The sequence below is a fragment of the Equus przewalskii genome, chromosome 18 (genome assembly GCF_037783145.1).
Source record: "Equus przewalskii isolate Varuska chromosome 18, EquPr2, whole genome shotgun sequence".
NCBI lineage: Eukaryota > Metazoa > Chordata > Mammalia > Perissodactyla > Equidae > Equus > Equus przewalskii.
This window is the reverse complement of record NC_091848.1, coordinates 29,322,657-29,340,918: the sequence shown is the minus strand read 5'-3', so window position 1 is coordinate 29,340,918 and position 18,262 is coordinate 29,322,657. Positions and strand designations below refer to the sequence as shown.

The 18,262-nt window shown below is 38.7% G+C and overlaps 1 protein-coding gene across 3 annotated transcripts in view; it reads left to right on the top strand.

The window, feature by feature from the left end:
- P3H2 (prolyl 3-hydroxylase 2) overlaps positions 1–18,262 on the top strand; it is a 153,670-nt gene that overhangs the window by 33,603 nt on the left and 101,805 nt on the right. Inside the window, exon 1 of one of the 3 annotated variants that reach the window (XM_070583427.1) lies at positions 15,298–15,409. The exons of the other annotated variants lie outside the window; for them this stretch is intronic. Coding sequence (XP_070439528.1) covers positions 15,404–15,409 — 6 coding nt within the window. The 5' untranslated portion in view covers positions 15,298–15,403. Of the gene's footprint in view, positions 1–15,297; positions 15,410–18,262 lie in introns of those variants that run through there. 3 annotated transcript variants of the gene reach the window in all.

The window sequence follows — 18,262 nt, the reverse complement described above, 5'->3', positions numbered from 1 at the left end:
CTTGGGTGCAACTGGCAAAAGGGAAAAAGGTGTGATGTTAATAGGAAATGTTTCTGAAGGGCTATCTATGATTTGAGAATGGGTTAGATGTCTATGGGTTCCTAGGGATTTTTTACACTCAGTTAATTTTGGAAAGAACTTTTATTTAGAGCCACTCTTATGCCTGTGATGAGGCAGGCTACACCACAATTACACATTTTTAGAAGGCAGGATTCTTCGACGACAGATGTAATTTCTACCCCTCATTTTTCCCCAGTTAAGAGATTGCCATTTCAAATCCTTTGAAAATGGTTTGATTCTTTTTGCACATGCATATTTTGTTCAGTTTTGAGGAAATTTATGTAGGCTGTAGTTTTTAGTGGAAAAGAACACACCAGGGAGTTAAGTCCTTTTCCTTATCCAAAATAGAAAGGGCGTAGGTTTTTTTCCTTTGATGTGGATCAGACACACCTCCTCCCTGACACTTCTGGTGACTCGTGTTCCCTGCTGTTCAGGCTTCACCAAGAGCATTCATCCTTTTCCCTGTCTTTCCCTTAAAATAGATATTTTACATTTCTCAGGTCAAATGTGATCTTGGATACATCATGTTGAAGGAAGACTGCAAATTATTTTCATAATTGAGTTTTCAAAACTTCAGAAAATAAATTTTATCATAAGAGAAAGAGCTGGACACCCTTATTAGCCGCTTGGTTTTTTTTTTTTTTTTTAAGATTGGCCCTGAGCTAACAAATGTTTCCAGTCTTCCTCTTTTTTTCCCCTCCCCAAAGCCCCAGTACACAGCTATATATCCAAGTTGTAGGTCATTCTAGTTCCTCCTTGTGGGATGCTGCCACAGCATGGCTTGGTGAGCAATGTGTAGGTCTGCGCCCAACATCCAAACCTGTGAACCCCGGGCCAGCAAAGCGGGCACGCAAACTTAACCTCTCAGCCATGGAGCTGGCCCCATGCTGCTTGGTTTTGATGACTTTGGGGGAATGCAGATCAATTTCATGATTCTCTGCATCATGGGATTCTGGTTATATATATGCATTCACTGATTTAAACTTGGGGTATTATGTTCTTTAACTAAAATAAGATTATAGTAAAATTTTAATTTTCATTAAAAAATATGTACATGTGTGTAATCTCTTCTGGAAAGTGATTTTCCATTTTCCCTTATTATTGATAATAGTGGTAATTAATCATTCTTGAGTATTTACTCTATGCAAAGCGCTCTGCTAAGCACATCTCCTCCTTGAGAAATTCATTTATTCTTCATAAGAATCCTGAGATAGGCATTATTATTATCATTATTATTCTCTTTTTATAGATGAAGAAACCAAGACTACCTCTGCGTATTCATTCAATTAGAAGAAGGCAAATTCAGCACTCTCATCCAGGTTCATCTCACAAGGTCAATGTTTCGGCCAGTAATTTGTTTAGCTTTGTCAGCTGAATGCCTTGAGTCTCACGTCTCAGAAAATATTAGCAATTTGGAACATTTTTGTACCTGTGAACTGTAGTTTTGTTAGAATGAGTAGCTGAATATTGTCATATTGTTCTTCCTACTGTCCCAATCCTATGATTGACTCTTTGAGTCACTTCACCTTTTCTGCATTTCATATTATAACTTAGTGTATGTTCTAAAGTTGTTAGTTTAAAGTAGATTTCTCATTTTAATATTTTGAGCAAAATAATGCAGTGGAAAGCAATGATACCTAGGTCAGACAGAGAAACAATGCTGGCAGGTGTATCATAGTGACTCTCTTGCAGATGAGACTGATGGGCTTAGGAAAGCATCCTTTGTTCTCGTTCTCTCAAGGCCAAAGAGGAGAAAATGGCCAAACTGGGTAGTAGTTCACTTTAGGAATCAGACTCATTTCTCTGAAAAAATTTGAAGGCCTTTCCCCGTTTTCAAATCACTCTTTTTCTTTCTGTTTATATTCAATTTCGGTTTTATAAAGATGTAACATACAGCTCAATGTAGGAAGTCCTTATGTTATTCTACTTATCTTGGGGTCTATGGTAGAATGAAGCTATATTTTTTACGTATTAATGACACACTAAAGTAAGAAATATAAGTCAGATAAGAAAATGTTAACGACTTCCACTTAAATGTATATTATTACAATCTCTTTTTATTTCTAGTCTTTTATGTGTCAAAGTACTTTATATATATGAACTTATAATAATAATAAATGGTGTCCTAAAACATATAAAGGTTTTGTAGTTTACAGATTGATTTTTATTTATCACATTATTTGATAATTTCTATAGCTCTATGAAAAAGACTGGAATATTTAGGCCTTTCGTATTATGCAGGTGAAGAAACTGAGGCACAGAAGTGCCAACTGTTTGCTTGGAGTCACTGTAAGCATCAGATAGTCTAAATGGGTGTGAATGTTAGCCGCAGCTGTAAGCATGTAATCTAAATGCTGAACTTCTTTTGAAGTAAATTATTGTCTGTGTAAGAATGAAACATCAACCTGTTTCTTGTTATTTAATTAAGAGGTTCTAGAAGATGTCTATGTATTCAACAGATGGAAGGCCATTATTTTTACTTCATTCTCCCTTATTTATCCATCACAGAAGTTGCCTAGAAAGCGAGTCTTTTTGTTTTTTTAAAGTGATTTTCCCCTCAAGTTTTGTAGAGACCACCAATAGTGGGGGTTAGGAAAATTGCTCAATTGTCATTCTTTTCCAGCTTAGCCAACAAAATCATCTGGGGACAATGAGATACAGACTAAAACTCTTGTCATGATACCCAAGGTCCTTCACACAATGTGGCCTTGCTTACTTTGCAACTTCATGCCCACTGCTTGTGCCCACATCTTATTCTCCAGCGCCAATCAAAATCTTTGTGTTACCTGAATTCGTCATGCTCGCTCACATATATGCGAGTTTATCCATGCTCTTCTTTTTGCCTGTCAGGCCTTAACACCTGAACTGATTCTTGAGACTGTGTACACACTTCCCTAACCTGTCCATGCCTTTGAATTCTCATACTACTTGTTTTTTCTGCCTTTGCTCTAAGTGTAATATATAACCTGCCTTTCCCTACTGTATTATAGTAACAGTGAAGTTATTTATTGAATAGTTTATAGTCTAAACACTGTCCTAATCACTTTTCATACATTATTTCAATGACCTATTATAAATCTCTGAAATTGATATTGATACCCTCCTCCACCCTTGGATGAGGAAACGGGGCACTAGTGGATTGGCTGTCTAGGTCATACACTTAGTAGATGACAGACACTCTTTTAAATTCAGACCCGTCTGCTTTAAAGCCAAGGCTTTTTACCGTTAAAACATACTGCCTCAAGTCAGTGAATGAAGAAAGGGGAGGTTCAATGTCTCATTCATTTCTGTATACCAGTTCCTAGCTCGATGTATGGTATTGCTGGATACTGAATTAAGAAGATAGAAAGTGTGATGCAAACTGGGCAGTGTCTTTCTGGGTCTTGGGACATTGAGTAGACTCTCAATCTCAGGAAGATCAGTTCTTAAGGTGTTATGAGCTATGGGCCTATATCTAAAAGGATGCTGCCAAATAATTTCCTCCTAAAAATAAGATTTAAATTTATGTGTTGCTCATTTGTGCTTACATGTATTAACTCAGTTCTCACAATAGTCCTTTGTGGTAGGTACTATTATCCCCTACTTTACAAACATGATTTGCTGAGACACAGACAGGTTAAGTTGATGTCCATAGTTACAAAGCTAGTGAATGCCTGAGCTAGGACTTGAGCATGGCAGACATTTGGGCTCCAGAGCCCATACCCCCAACCACTGTGCATACGGCCTCCAAGCAAACAGTCCTCTCATGCTCCTGCACCTCTCAGCAAGGGACCCAATGAAGCTGTCTGAGCGCTCTTACACCCTTTGACTAGGAACATTAATACACACATACTGGTTTCTTTGCTGCTTGCCTGGAAGACCAAAGTCTTAATTTGCAGGTAGAAAATGACGATTTTATAAAGAATAAATAAAAGAAAACAAATGAAAAGTTTGGGTATATAATCAGAGCTGAGCCTATTTTTTCTTATCTATGAAATTAAGAGTGAGAATAGTAACACTTGAAATTGCTATAGCCCTTTCTAGTTTGTGAAAACATATGCCATTTGGTCTTAATATATGCTTTCCTGTCTCATGGAGCTGTTGCTGCTTCTATCTCCTTTGCTGGATTATAAAACTCCCTCTACATAATTCCCCCTAATCACTTGTCTTTCGCAGGTGGTAATGAATGATGGTTGACCTGGATAATACAAGAGGAAACAACAACAGCTCCATTTATTGAGATCCTATTAGGTGCCAAATGATTGTCACACATTTCCTAGTTTAATAGTAGTAATCATATTAGTTTTAATCAAACATCATAAATGCAATCAAAACTGCCAAAATGAGCAGCTTCATAGCCTTGACTACTGAATTTCTTCCATCTTTCAACAAGTGTTTATCTAAAGGTTGCCAAATTCTAGAACCTATTCTAAGCAGTTAGATGCAATGATAATTTAATTTAAAAAACAAAACAAAACATGATCTCGGATTCATGGAGCTTACAGTCCAGGGACTTTGAGGGCTAGCATGTTCCTCTCCCCCGTAGGTATTTATCCACCTTGCCTCCCTCCAAAATCCAGTTGTACTTTGTTATCTCTTGAAGAAGAGGATGGCGAGGATTTAGAGCAGCTGCCCATCAGTGCTTCCTTGTTATCTTGAACTACGTTGGAGGCGATTGGAAGGGCCCTTGATTGATTTGCCTTGGCCCAACAGGAGCAGTTTGGAGCCATCTGAAAATTGTTAGATTTAATGACATTTTGCTTGTCCTGGTCTCATGTTCTCCATCGGTTGCAATCAGGACTCTCCTTAGGCCCCTGGAAGGCTCTGGTTAGACTTGAAATTTGGATGATGAAAAGTTCCAGTCCTGTCATGATAGGAGCTTTGATCTTAAGTGAATAATGACTGATTTTCTCTTCTTAAATATGTATCTAAAGGACATTTTCTCTGCTTATTGTTAAAATTAATACAGTTAATGTAATAACTAACATCTATGTAGCCGTTATTGTTTCAAAACCCTTTATCATTCATTGTATCTTTTGAGTCTCACAGTAACACTATGGGAGGGGGTGCCATCTCCCTTTTACATGGTGAGGTAAAGAGGCATTCCTAAATTCACCACTAGATAAGAGGCAATCCATGCTTTTTGAACTAGAGAATATTGCCATTACTCAGGACAGATTTCAAGACCATTCTGTTTGTTGGTGAATGTGTGTGTGTGTATTTGTGTGAGAGACAGAGAAGACATTAGAGAAAAGGGGAGAGAGAAACCTAGGATGAGAGGGAAAAAATTCAATCTCAGTTGGTTTTCCAGATCTGAATCCAGACCTCCGACCCTTTGGATGGCATAGAAGGTTTTTGGTTTGTCTGGACAGAGGATGAGAGAAGGACAACCGTGAAAAAGAGCCAATTGCTACAGATGACTAGGCAGAGAAAATGTTCGGCGTTGCTAGGAGACAAGTTTTGCTGTCAGGCTCAGGAATGAGAACATGTCGGATGGAGGGCACTGGGCTGGAATTTGTGTTTGACACAAACTGTTGAATCACGCATGCCGGTGAGACTGAGTCAGAATCAAACAGAGCTAAAAACAGTCAAGAAAGTTTTCCTACCTCTTTTTTGTTTTCTTTCTTTTTTTATTTTTAATTTTTTTCACATACAAACTCCTAATTAAAGATTCAGTGGTGGATATGGGATGCTTAGAAATTTTTAGTACCACCCTGAAGTAGATGGTTTTAAACCACCATTCAGAATGAGAAACCCTTTCTCCAAAAATAGTAAGCCCAAGGGGAGTTTTAACTTGCTAGTCTTTAGAGTTCCTCTAAGGTAGTCGAAAGTATTGATCAAATGAATCATCATGACTGAGTTAAAGTCAAGATTCTTTGTACTGTTTACAAGAGAAAACAGAGTGGTGTGTCCTTACCTGGCCTCGAAAGACCTTATTACTGATCTCTGTGCTTGCACTGAGCAGCTGGTGCAGGCTTGGGCATGTCATTTTTCTCTATGGGTTTCCTTTTTCTCAGATAAATGAGGCCAGAATTATGGATTACAATACCTTGTGAAATACTCAGCTTTATTTGATTCCAGGACCACAGACAGGTGTCATCAAGCTGGATCGACTTGGGTCACAGGGTAAACCTGGAGAGGGAGGCTATGTGGCTCGGTACGCGGGCGCTCTAACTTTGCTGGAGCCGTGATGGTAGCTGCCTCATCTTTGTATGATTAAGGTAGCACGTCACTCAATTTAAGAATTGCCCAGCATTCCATTTCCTAGAGCCAGGAAAGAGCTTCACAGAATTTTCTGGCTTTTGATACTTTATGGTCAAGCACATTCTCTTTCTTGTCAAGATTCCAGGAAGCAGGGAGCACTTGGCTCTTCAAATCCAGAGTGTGCTCCTGCCAAGGCAAATAAATATCTCAAAATTAAGGACACTTGTCCTTAATTGCTTCAGTCTTAAGATATATATATAATTTCACATCTTAAAATGGCCAGAAGCCAGCACTGCTGACAGTGAAGGTTGAGCCCAGGAAAAAACAGACCCGAAGTTGTCCCAAAAATATGACCTGAATAGATGAAATACAAATCTGCTCAGTTCACATCTAATACTTTACAGAGCAACAGTTTATGTTGCCATGAGCAGTACAAGGCAGAGCTGTGTTTAAATTTCCCTGGAGGATTGTCCTGGAGAGTTAGCTGATACATCTTCAGAAGAAGTACTTTAGGGAAGTTTGTGAATCATTCTCAGGTACAGATACTGTCTTATTCTTTAATATCAAATCTGTAATCGTTTCTATATGGGATAAAAAGTCTGATTGCCTTAGCATGGAATTCAAGGCTTTTAGGATCTGATCTGTCTTATCTTTCAGCCTGATCCTTTCTAGGTACCATAAGTTGCAACCAAATCTCTCTCCTACTTCTCTCTTCCTTGGTACCTTTCCCCTTCATCTCCACATGTCTAAATCCTACCCTTTTGCCAACGACCTTCTCCAATATTCTATCTTTCAGGAAGCTTTCTCTGGCCCCCGTGGTTTGGAAGACTGCTCTCCCTACCCAGAAATCCTCTGAGGTTTTGTGCGCATCCCTCTTAGTACATTTGTTGTGTTCTGACTTGCTTGAAGCTACTTGTTTCGAGTTCTAGTCTTCTCTTCATGACTAGGCTAAGAGCTCCTTGAGAACAGGGTTCCTGTCTGTTTTATCTCTGTGTTAGTTACAGCATCACCCACATTACCCACTAATAAGGGATAGTGGAGACGAAGAACGATAACTGAAGGCAGGGGTTTGTCAGGTGTCCTCCTTCAGGGGAAGTGGAGAGCAGCACTACGCAAATAGAGGGCACATCCCCTCTAACCAAGAGGGAATGTTTGAAAAGGAAGTGAGTATAGGCAGAGGTGTTCTGTTTGTCCAAGGGTTTGAATGTCTGTGCATACTCCTCTGTCTATTGGGCTTTCAGATCTTTCCTTTCTTTATTTTATTTTTATAATGGATTAAAGGGAACTGAGAGCATGCGTGAGGAATGAGATAAAAAAAACATGAAACAAATAGTTGATAACCGAAAGAGATTACATTGTGTTTCAAAAAATTAAGAGATCTCTTTCTCTTTACAGAGAAGCCTTTAGTGTAAGATTATAAATTTGGAATCATAGTGTCTTAGATTTTGATTCAGACTCATTGAAATAAATGAGATTTTAAGGTTAAGTGGCCCAATTGCACTTTACTAATGAATAAATTGAGACAGTACAAGATCAAATTATTTAGAGTCACATAGCTTTTCATGAAGACTCAAGAGTAAAATCCAGGTGTCCTGACTTGTAGATCAAATGTCCTGTCTTTTGATCATGCAAGAGTCTTGCTTAATCTAATGATAAATCATGCGCTTCATGATCTGCTTCCATAGCTGATCCTTTTGCAAGAAAGTCAACTGCCCTCAAAAGCATTCTTTGTAAGTCTTGTTTATCATTTAAAAAATTCAGGCAAAGTACATACAGCTGCAGACATGATTCACCAAACAGTCTTATTTGTAGCTTATTTGAGGTATGGCCTTATTTCAAAAAGATCAAAAGTCTTTGGTTGCACTCGAACTGTCAGTTTTCATTATTGCAAGCTTTTCTTCCTTCAGCACACATTTACTGGGTATCCAGACACCACTGCACTAGTGGCTTTGAAAAAGAAATTCAGTTGCCATCAGCCAAGCCTTAGAAATGCTGGCCCTATTTGTATTCATCCTGCTTTCCCACTTCCATTGACCACCCTGCAGTTTCTGGGCACACTGCTGTCATCATCCTTCAGTCATGCTCACCAGAGCTACTGTGGCAGCCATAGTTTCCAGGTCACATGTCAGAAAGCATTCTAGGCCTTCTTGGTTGATGATCCTCATACCATATGTGCTCCAGCATGCCTGTTGCTGATAAGCTCAGACTTGCCTGGAAGTTAAAACAGGCAGATATTTTGTGGTTCATTGTGAGAAATAAGGTTTTATTGGGGCTTCCCAACAGTGAAATGATGTCTGACCCGTTGTATTTCTTATCCGTAGCTCTAAAGAAGTGGGATTTGGCGAGAGTTTGGAGTAAATGATTTCTCGGGTTTCCTTCTAGCTTTGTTGCGAATCTGTAACAAGCAAGATAGGGGTCAATGGCTGGACTTGTTTTTAATCTTTTTTAATTGAAGTATAGCATACCTACAGAAAAGTGCAACAAAAAAGTGCAATAAAAAAGTGCATAGCTTATAAGTCATAAAATGTGCATCCATTTAATGAAGACTATTTACTATCACCTGCCATCCATTCAAAACTCCAAATGAGATATATCTGTTCATTAGTGCCAAATTCTGATGATCAATGTTTTCATAAGGTTGATTACAAGCTACTGTTTATATTATCTACGTATATATCATGTGATTTTGTTTTTACTATTTGCAGAGTGATATAAATGCAGTTTAAAAATAGTGTGGGAAGATATTAACTCTGATATGAAATTGTTACAATAATGGTTCAAGAATAATATTTACTTTTTCTGGAATAATACTTGTCCATTGTATATAATTTGCAAGTACAGAGAAGAAATCTAAGTAATCAATACTCAGTCAGCATCACCACCAGACCTAACCATTCATAACAGCTTAATGTTTACCATTTCAGATACATAAATGCCACTTGTACATGTATATTTAAACAACATTTGGATCATATTGTGCATTTGTTCTGTAACTTTTTAAATTAAAAATATATAAAATGAAGCCTCTTACAATTTTAAATGGCTGTAGTGTAACTGTTCTATGAATGTCTTGTAATCTATTTAACAAATACCTGCTCTACTATTTGAGCTGTGTAAAGTGTTGCACTCTCGTATATATTGCTCAATGCTCATTATTGTATTTAAATACTTATTTCTTATTTCATTAAAGTATATTTCTAGGAATAGAATTGCTGGATCAAATAGTATGCACACTTTAAGACATTTGATGTATATTGCCGAATCATCCTTTAGAAAGTCGGTACCACTTAATGCTCTAAACAGCAGTGGCTGATAATCTGTTTTCTAGAACCACTGCCAACTTTCTAGATTATACTTCAAAAAAGGAAACAATTACAATTTGATGGATAAAAAGAATTCATCTTGCCTTAATAATTCATTTTTGATTAACAGTATGAGAAATATTTAAAAATGTTTATTGATCATTGTTCATGTCTTTTGTCCATTTTACTGAGATATTGATTATTTTTTATTGCTATATAGGATTTACTGTATAAGGATATTAATCCTGCACGTGTTTTTTCCTAGTCATCGTTGTCCCTTAAATTATCACCCAAACCCAGATCTCGGATCAGCAGATTTACCCCGAACTAATTTGAAATAAATCCTAAATACTAGAAAAGTAAATTCTCTTTTTCATCACTCTCAGATGACTCTTTCACATGTGCAACTGTTTCTTTTTGAGTTCAACATGTGTACGTCTAGAAAGCCCCGTGATTCGTACAAGAAGATGGTGACTATGATCTTTCCTGGAATGCAAAGTAGTGAAACAGCCCAATGGTGCTTTTAAAATTCTCACTGGAATAATTTGGAACAAATGAAATTATCCTATTTTTAACTTTTCTAATAAAAATTCATAGGGCTATCTACCAATACTTGCTCATTGATTAATATAATGCAGAATTAATTAGGAATTATAGAAGTAGACTGGATTTACATGTCCCCTAGAACTACAAGCAGATCTAACTGGTTTGCCAGGAAAGAACTTAGTGAATATTTTAAGTTTAATTCAATGCATGTGCTAGATGACAGATTCCTATTAGAGACTGGTACTGAAAAGCCTGTTTATTGTGGTTTTTAATAGGAGATTTCAAAATCAATGTAGGCACTTTGAAGGATACTTATTTCAGCAATCATCTAATAAACATTTAGATACTGTCTGAATGCTTAAAACAAACCATGGCATGGGACTTTGCTTGGTTCATCAATTTCAGGGCAAATATGTCATCCTGGAACATGTTGTCATTTATTGAGAAATTTAGGTACTTCAGATTTGATGACTCTCTTGGAAGCTAGTGGAAAAATGTTCTAGAAGCCAGCATTGAAGCCAAGATTATCTTGCTTTCTAAACTTTCTCTAATAAATTATTTTCCATGATTTAATCTATCCTGCTTTTAGATCAGTCAAAAAGACCTTTTGGGGGGCCCATCCTGTGGCCAAGTGGTTAAAGTTTTGCACGCTCTGCTTTGGCGGCCCAGGGTTCACTGGTTTGGATCCCCAGGGGAGACCTACTCCACTCAATCAGCCATGCTGTGGAGCCATCCCATATACAAAGTAGAGGAAAATTGGCACAGATATAAGCTCAGCATTAATCTTCCTCAAGCAAAAAAAAAAAAAAAAGAAGAAGAAAGGAGGATTGGCAACGGATCTTAGCTCAGGGTGAATCATCCTCACAAAAAGAAAAAAAAGAAAAAAGACCTTTTAAATCATTTAAAAAGTCTATGCATGGTATGGTTATGATGTTCTGCTCTGGTCAGCTTAAAGATGAACATTTTGGACCCAATTAACAGGAGTTAATGAAGTGAGAGCAACACATAAGCGTGAAACATGAAGCTGTAGCAAGAGGCTGGAATTTGAGGCTAGTTTGAGGTAATGGAAATTTCTGCTTCAGGCAGACAATGTGCTTTTACTAAAGATAGCTTTTTGAGAAGACTGGCTGCTAATATGGATTGTTAGTGCTTAGAGTGTTTAATGTGGGAAGGGGAAATGGCTATATAGACAGTTGAGATTTATTGTCCTATGAGCTCTTGCCTCCTTGCTGTAACTGTAAGCACTCCTTCCTTGAGTGGGGTGTTCCTCATTACAGCTCTTAATTTTTCTGGACAAGAAAAGAATGGGCAGCATGACTAAGAGAAGTCCCTGCATAGTCTTTCAGAGGACACATTCAATTTTTGTACCGTCAGGAACACACTTGCCAATCCTAGAATTCAGCTACCCCAAATGCAAGACAAGAAAGTTGAACCAGATACTTTCTAGAATCCCTTCTCCATCTTTTGATGTACTATTACTTCTCAGGAAACGAGGTAGATGGCATCAGATGAAAACAATCTCATCTTCTCACCATCAATTCCACTAACCCACTAGCTTCTCTAGGTAACTAGATACTGCTGCTTCTCTCCTATCTCAATGATAATAATAATAATGATATTGTTATTATATGAAATAAAATATATCTCTAAGTAAGATCAATATGAGATCAAGATTTTTGACTGGTACTGTGGATCTAGCCTGTTTCCTCTAGCCTTCCAAATAATTTCATGCTTGCAATTATCCTTTTGTTCTCCTGCATCGTCAGTTTCTCCATAGCTATTGGATGATTGCCATCAGCTTACAAACATACTTTATTTCACCCATCTTAAAACAAGTAAGACACCTTTGGCCTCACTTTTCCTCCATTATCACAACTTTGAAAACTTGTCTGTACCTGGTGTCTCTACTCGTCTCCCCCGATTTTCTCCACAACTCATACAAATTGGATTTCCTTCTACACCACTGCCCTGAAATGATACTCTTGAATGTCCCTGGTGGTTTGCACCTTGCTTGGACCAATGATCAGTTCTCTGCCTTCAGCATTCTTGCCCTCTCAACAGTATTCCACTCTCATGACATTGTGTCTTTGAACCCTTCCTTCTCTAGGGGTCCTTTCCCTCATTCTTGCTAGATTTCCTTCTATTTAACTAGCTGTTTTCTATCTCCTTTGTTAGTTCTTCTTCTTCTACTGGACCTCTGAATGTTGGAGTGCCTGGACATTTTAGTCACTGAAGAGACAGGGAGAATTGTAACACAGGAGGATGAAGACTGTGAGGAGGATTGGGAAAGGAGGGAAAGTGAACATGTTATAAATTTCACAAAGGAGTTCCGTTTGGCTGGAACTTAGGATAGATGAAGAGGAGATTTATTTATGGAAGGAGCTTAAAATGTCCTATCAAATATATATTATTTGCTCTGAGACTATGAAAGATTTCTAGGGATTGTGAACGCTCAGTTTTTTCTAGCCCTGAAATTGGTGAAAAGTCAAAGGAGTCAGTGAGGTCGGTGAGCTTATTAGGCCTCATATTGAAGGTAGCAATTTCCTTTTATTGGAAACCAAAATTTTAGCAGTGTCCCAGAAGGGAAACCAAGAGTGTGTCACCATAGACTTTCTTGTTCTTCTTGGTATACTTTCTCCAAAGGGTGCTCTAGGGTCTGGAGCCAAACCACATGGAGGCTGACATTCATTCCTTAAATCCCAAAATATTCAGGGAGCTTCTACTGTGTGGAAGGCACTGATGGGCGAGGCTGTCCTGGATAAATATGCCGGAGAATAGAATTTTTGTTGGAACTGATTAAATGCCAACTATGAAGATGCTGACCTCATTAATATGAAGTGTTGTTTTCCATGGTTTCTCAGGATACCACTGGGCATGAGATGGTATATATAGCAAGAGTTTAGAGAGTCATAATAGGGGATTAAATCTGGTTGTGCTTTGTTTTTTAATATTTGCAACTTTATAAAATAAAAGTCTTTGAAATTATACTTTAATTTCAACTTTCTGGCTGCAAAAGCATCAATATGTAGGAGAACTGGAAATTACTGAAAAAGAAGAAAATATACAGTATGTGGATCAATAAATAGTCTCTCCACTGAGCAGAATAGGTGACCTGTGTAAGTGATAAGCGTTTTCACTCAGGAAATTGCAACTTTGGCTTTTATAAAACTGCCCTGTCTACACCTGCATCTTCATTCAGGAATATTGCATTGGTAAATTGAGCTAGCAGTAGTTTTTGAAAGAAAACTAATCTCCTAGATAGGGTTACCCTAAGTGGCTTCGCCAGGTCCTTAAGAATGTTGAAAAATAGGAAACTGTTCAGTTTTGACATCACTTAGACTTTGGAGTGACCCAATTTATCAAATCTGGAATTTTTAAGACCCAACAACTTTTGTATTAGAAATAGAGAGGGAGAGAACATCTCACCAATATCTATATGTGTCCATTGGGCTGAGAACACCCCCACGTGGCCAGCCCACTAGGGGATCTACAGAGTGACCTTTGGGGTCAAGGTATCTGGAGTCTAGATTAATATAACTCTGGCTGTTGTAAAAGAGGAACTCCTAAAGCTCAGTGAAACAATAAAATGCATTTCTCATATAAAGTCCAAGTGGTGATGGGTGGTGGGGGGGGTGTACTGCTCCTCTGCCATCTTCAACAAATGGCTTCCAAGGTCATCCTGAGTATTAACATTGGTCAGCTGTTTGTAGAGGAGGGAAGCGAGAGAGAGTGCAGGATTTCATGGGAGGTTATGGGCCAGGCCTTGAAATGGCATATAGCACCTACATCCATATTCTATTATCTATGTCAGTCTTGCAGTCACAATTAATGCATAGGGGCTGGGAAATATGCTCTAGTTCTGTGCCCAGGATGAAAGGGAAGCAGGATTACTGGACAATCAGTCTCTGAAATACTGACGTTGCCTGCACTGATCCTGGGAGAGACTTGATTCCTCAGTGGGGACTGTGCGCTCCTCGAGACCCTGGGCATTTTGCATTCTGGCACAAGCGGCTTTTAGGCAGAGAGTGCTCCAATCCCAGGGAGTCAGCCTACCAGAAACCAGAGCCCAGACTCTCTATACAAAAGCAGGCTTGACTTTGACGATGCAATTAGCTGGACAGCCCAGTCTTCTGTTTGTGCCTAATGAGCCTGCATTACATTTTGGATTTGTTCTGTGTCCAAAGCTTTGGTCTGTATCTGAAGCCTGGCTGGCACAAAACAGGAAGGCTTACCTTATGTCCTTTGACAGGTCATCCTGTTCCTTCCTGCTTCCAGGAACATGCTCAAGACACCGTGTTAATTTAGGGGGGATTTACAAAACTATACAGAATTATCAAATTTTATCATTTTAAAGTGTGGGAATCTTTGTTTTTATAAATATATACATTTAGTTGATCACCACAATGAAGCCTGGGGCTGTGCCAGTTATTGCTCTGTACCTGTTCCTGGTGCCCATCAGAGTGCCTAACATACTCTGAGTCTACATAAAAGTAGGTTAAATAAGGGGCTGGCCCAGTGGCATAGCAGTTGAGTTCAAACGTTCCACTTTGGTGGCCTGGGGTTCGCTGTTTTGGAACCTGGGCATACACCTGTGCACTGCTTATCAAGCCATGCTGTGGCAGGCGTCCCACATATAAAATAAAGGAAGATGGGCACAGATGTTAGCTCAGGGCCAGTCTTCCTCAGCAAAAAGAGGATTGGTGGCAGATGTTAGCACAGGGCTAATCTTCCTCAAAACAAACAAACAAAAGGTTAAATAAATAAATACATAGGTGAGTGCAGAGAGACTGGAAATGTATATGAGATGTTAATTGTATTTATATCGAGTTACAAAATATCCCCCTACTTGAACCTGTCAGCTCTATCCTATCAATATTCTTATCCTCATGATCCAGTAGGTCCACCCTGTATTGCCCTGTCTCCTGACTCACTCCTCAGAAAGGATGCAAAACAAAATGACCTAATTGTGTCCTAGAATTTTGTTATTGAGAATGCTTATTCTAAAATTATTTTGTTTTAATTTTTTATTTAGGGTTGATTTAAATTTAACTGTTTAATTAGACATTTAGTTAACTCTAACATCTTAAATCTAACTCATCACAAAAAGAGAATGGAGGCGCCTCAATTTCTCTCCTTATAGAAAACAGTTCAGAAATTAGCTGCTTGTTTTAAGGTCTCTGCCTCTGTCTTCCCTTTTCTTTCCTTGCAGATCTTGGGTGACGGCTTGAGTTCCAGAGGCAGCTCAGTGAGTCTCTGCTGGTCATCACACAGGCTTCCCTCCAAGAATAATATGAGCTGTAATATCAACAAGCATGACAGTGAGTGGGAGGGGACTTGGACACATTTGTATGTGGCTGAGCACCATGAGTGGAAACTTAATTGGAGCACTGGTATTTGAATCTCTGACAAAGCACATACCTGGTATTTAATAGAACATTAAATATGCAAACAGAGCCTTTCAAATTTAAAAATGCAGAACGGCAGTCTGGCGACAACTGCAGATAGGACTTTTAAAAATAATTTTTTTACCAAGCAGTGTGTGGTGCAGTTGTTTTGTTTACAGAGAACCATTAGTCCTACAATCTGTATCTAATATGATTGCCAATGCATTGACCAGAGCAAGAGTTTGGTGAAATGCCTCTGTCCCAAGAACATTTGCTTGCGCCTTTGGCGTCCTGGCAAGTAGGGTTCTGTGCTCAGGCATGGAAGTGATTAATTCCGAGTTTCTCCATGTCAAACTTACTGTTTACATTTTAATAATCCCCGGCTCATGCTATCTGCAGACTATTTATCACTGACTAACTAGAAGCAGCCTGTCCTCTCCCAGTAGCTGCATTCCACACATGGCCCATTTTTCAAAGATTATGAAGCAATTTGTAAAGGTAGAACTGTTAACTTTAAAGTAAAACATCTAAGGAACCATTTGTTGGAGAATTTGGTTTGGGCCCAATACACTGGCTTGCTAGAAGAATAGCTTGGCATAGCTTCTTGAAATAAGTAAAGAATTTGGTAATGGAAGCTCAGAACTAAACATAAACAAAGTTGTCTAAGAGGGTTTGTACATGGCTCCTAACTACTGCCTGCCTCCACACTCTTACTCTTGCATCTAATTCTGGTGTTATCTCTGGTATTCTCTTCTCATCAGGTCACTACTTCAGGGATTTGCTCCCAGTTGAAGTCCTTGGTGACGATTGGTGCAGATATAAGAGATATTTGTATTGATGGGGGAAGAAAGCGTTTACTTTGAAGCAAGATGTTATTACTAGCCCCATTTTACAGATGTTAAAACCAGGGGCACAGAGAGATTAACTTGCCTGAGGCCACATAGCTAGTAACTGGGAGAGCTGGGATTTTAATACAAGCAGTCTAGCTTTGCTTTTAAAGTGCAATATTCATACATGATAATAGTGCTGGGGTTATTATTAATCAATAAGTATTGATTAGAAACCTGTTAAGCCCATAACATGCAAGTATAGATACTCTACGTTCAGTGATAGAGCAATGGGTCCATGGGGTTTCAGTTATTAGAGCTGGTTCTTGAGAGTGAGACATTATTTTATTTATTTATTCAATTTGAATTTGCTAAATGGGGCTATTCCATGCAAGGCACTTTGAGACTGGAGAGTTCAATAAAACAATGTTTTCATCAAGGATTATGGCAGGAAGGGATATGATGTGTCTTATACATCTGATTATGGCATAAGGCACAGAATTAGTAAGTGCCAAAAGACAAGTAAACATAAGGAGCTATGAGATTCACAAGGAAAGAGGTGGGTTGCAGGGAACAGAGAAGGGTTTGAGATCAAAGAGATAGTATTCCAGTTGAATTTTGAAGGCTGAGTGGCATGATTGATGTAGGATGTCTGTGATGAGGGATGAAGGACATTGCAGGCAGCTGGGGGAGAATCTTGGAGGAAAGAGTATAATTCTGCTTGTTACACATTGAGGGTTAGAGGTATGCTGAGATTGGAAAAGGAAGTTGGCATATCACAGAGGACTTTGAGGAGAAAGAAAGCCCATCTGTCATTTATTAAATACCTGATATATACCAGGCATTTTATATGCTTTGTCTCATGTAATTCTCACAACTGCAAATTGTTGTTTTCTTTGTTCTACCGTAGAAAAAACTGAAACCTAGACAGACTAAGGAAGTTGCCCAAGGTCAACTGGAAATATACTAGGATTTGAATCCAAGCTTGCATGGATCCTAACATATGTTTTTTCCTTTCCATCATGCTCTGTTTTTTCTGAAGGCAATGAAGAATGCTTAAAGATTTCTTGGACAATACGTTGTAAGTGGCACCAATTTGCCTGATGAGTGGGAGGCAGGCAAGACTAAGAGGTGCTGATAGCCTCAAGCAGAGCACTGCTAGGGGAATGGAGAATAAGAAATGGTTGACAGGATGCTGTGGAATTAAACTCTGAGAGGTTTAGTATCATTTAGGGTTTGCCACAGTGTGGAAGGAGGAGTTGGTAAACAGAAACCAGGGGACCTATTTCTATCTCTGAATTTTGTGGTTAAACTCACATTCATCCCCATCATCCTGCTGCTGATCTTTGTAATTCCTGACCTTTCTTGAGCCATTGTCCTCACTTCTACTTTTTCACCAGAGTTTTTATTAAAAACATAGAACCATATGCACTGAATAAAATCTAGCCATAAGCTCCTGGCATCCACCTTTTAATGGAATGTGTGTTCTTATGGGACATTGGTTTTCCCTCAGTTGAGACTAGTATGCCATAAATTCCCGACACACGTGCTCCATGAATGCTGTCTTGAGGCCCAGGGGAAAGAAACTGGAGGAGCATTCTCAGGCAGACAGTTGCGGGGGAAGTAAGAAGAAGGAGAGGAGGGAGAGAAGATGTTTTAATTTTGTTTTTGATTCCAGCTCAATCTTACTTTATAAATGCCCCATGGTCAGAAACAATAGCATTAACTGTGCCAAGAGCCCTAAGGTCAGGAATGAAGCAGGCTCTTTGTGTTCCATAAGGGTAATCACCATAAAGTAAACCATGTAGTCATTCCTGCTATTCTTACTCTCCTTTTCCCTACGTTTCTATCATGCTAATAGTGGATTTTGGTTTACAATCCACTCTTATTTCTCTAAGGTTTTTATTATCAGATTCACCCGTTTATGAGACAGTGGAACAAAATAGCACCAAATTATAGT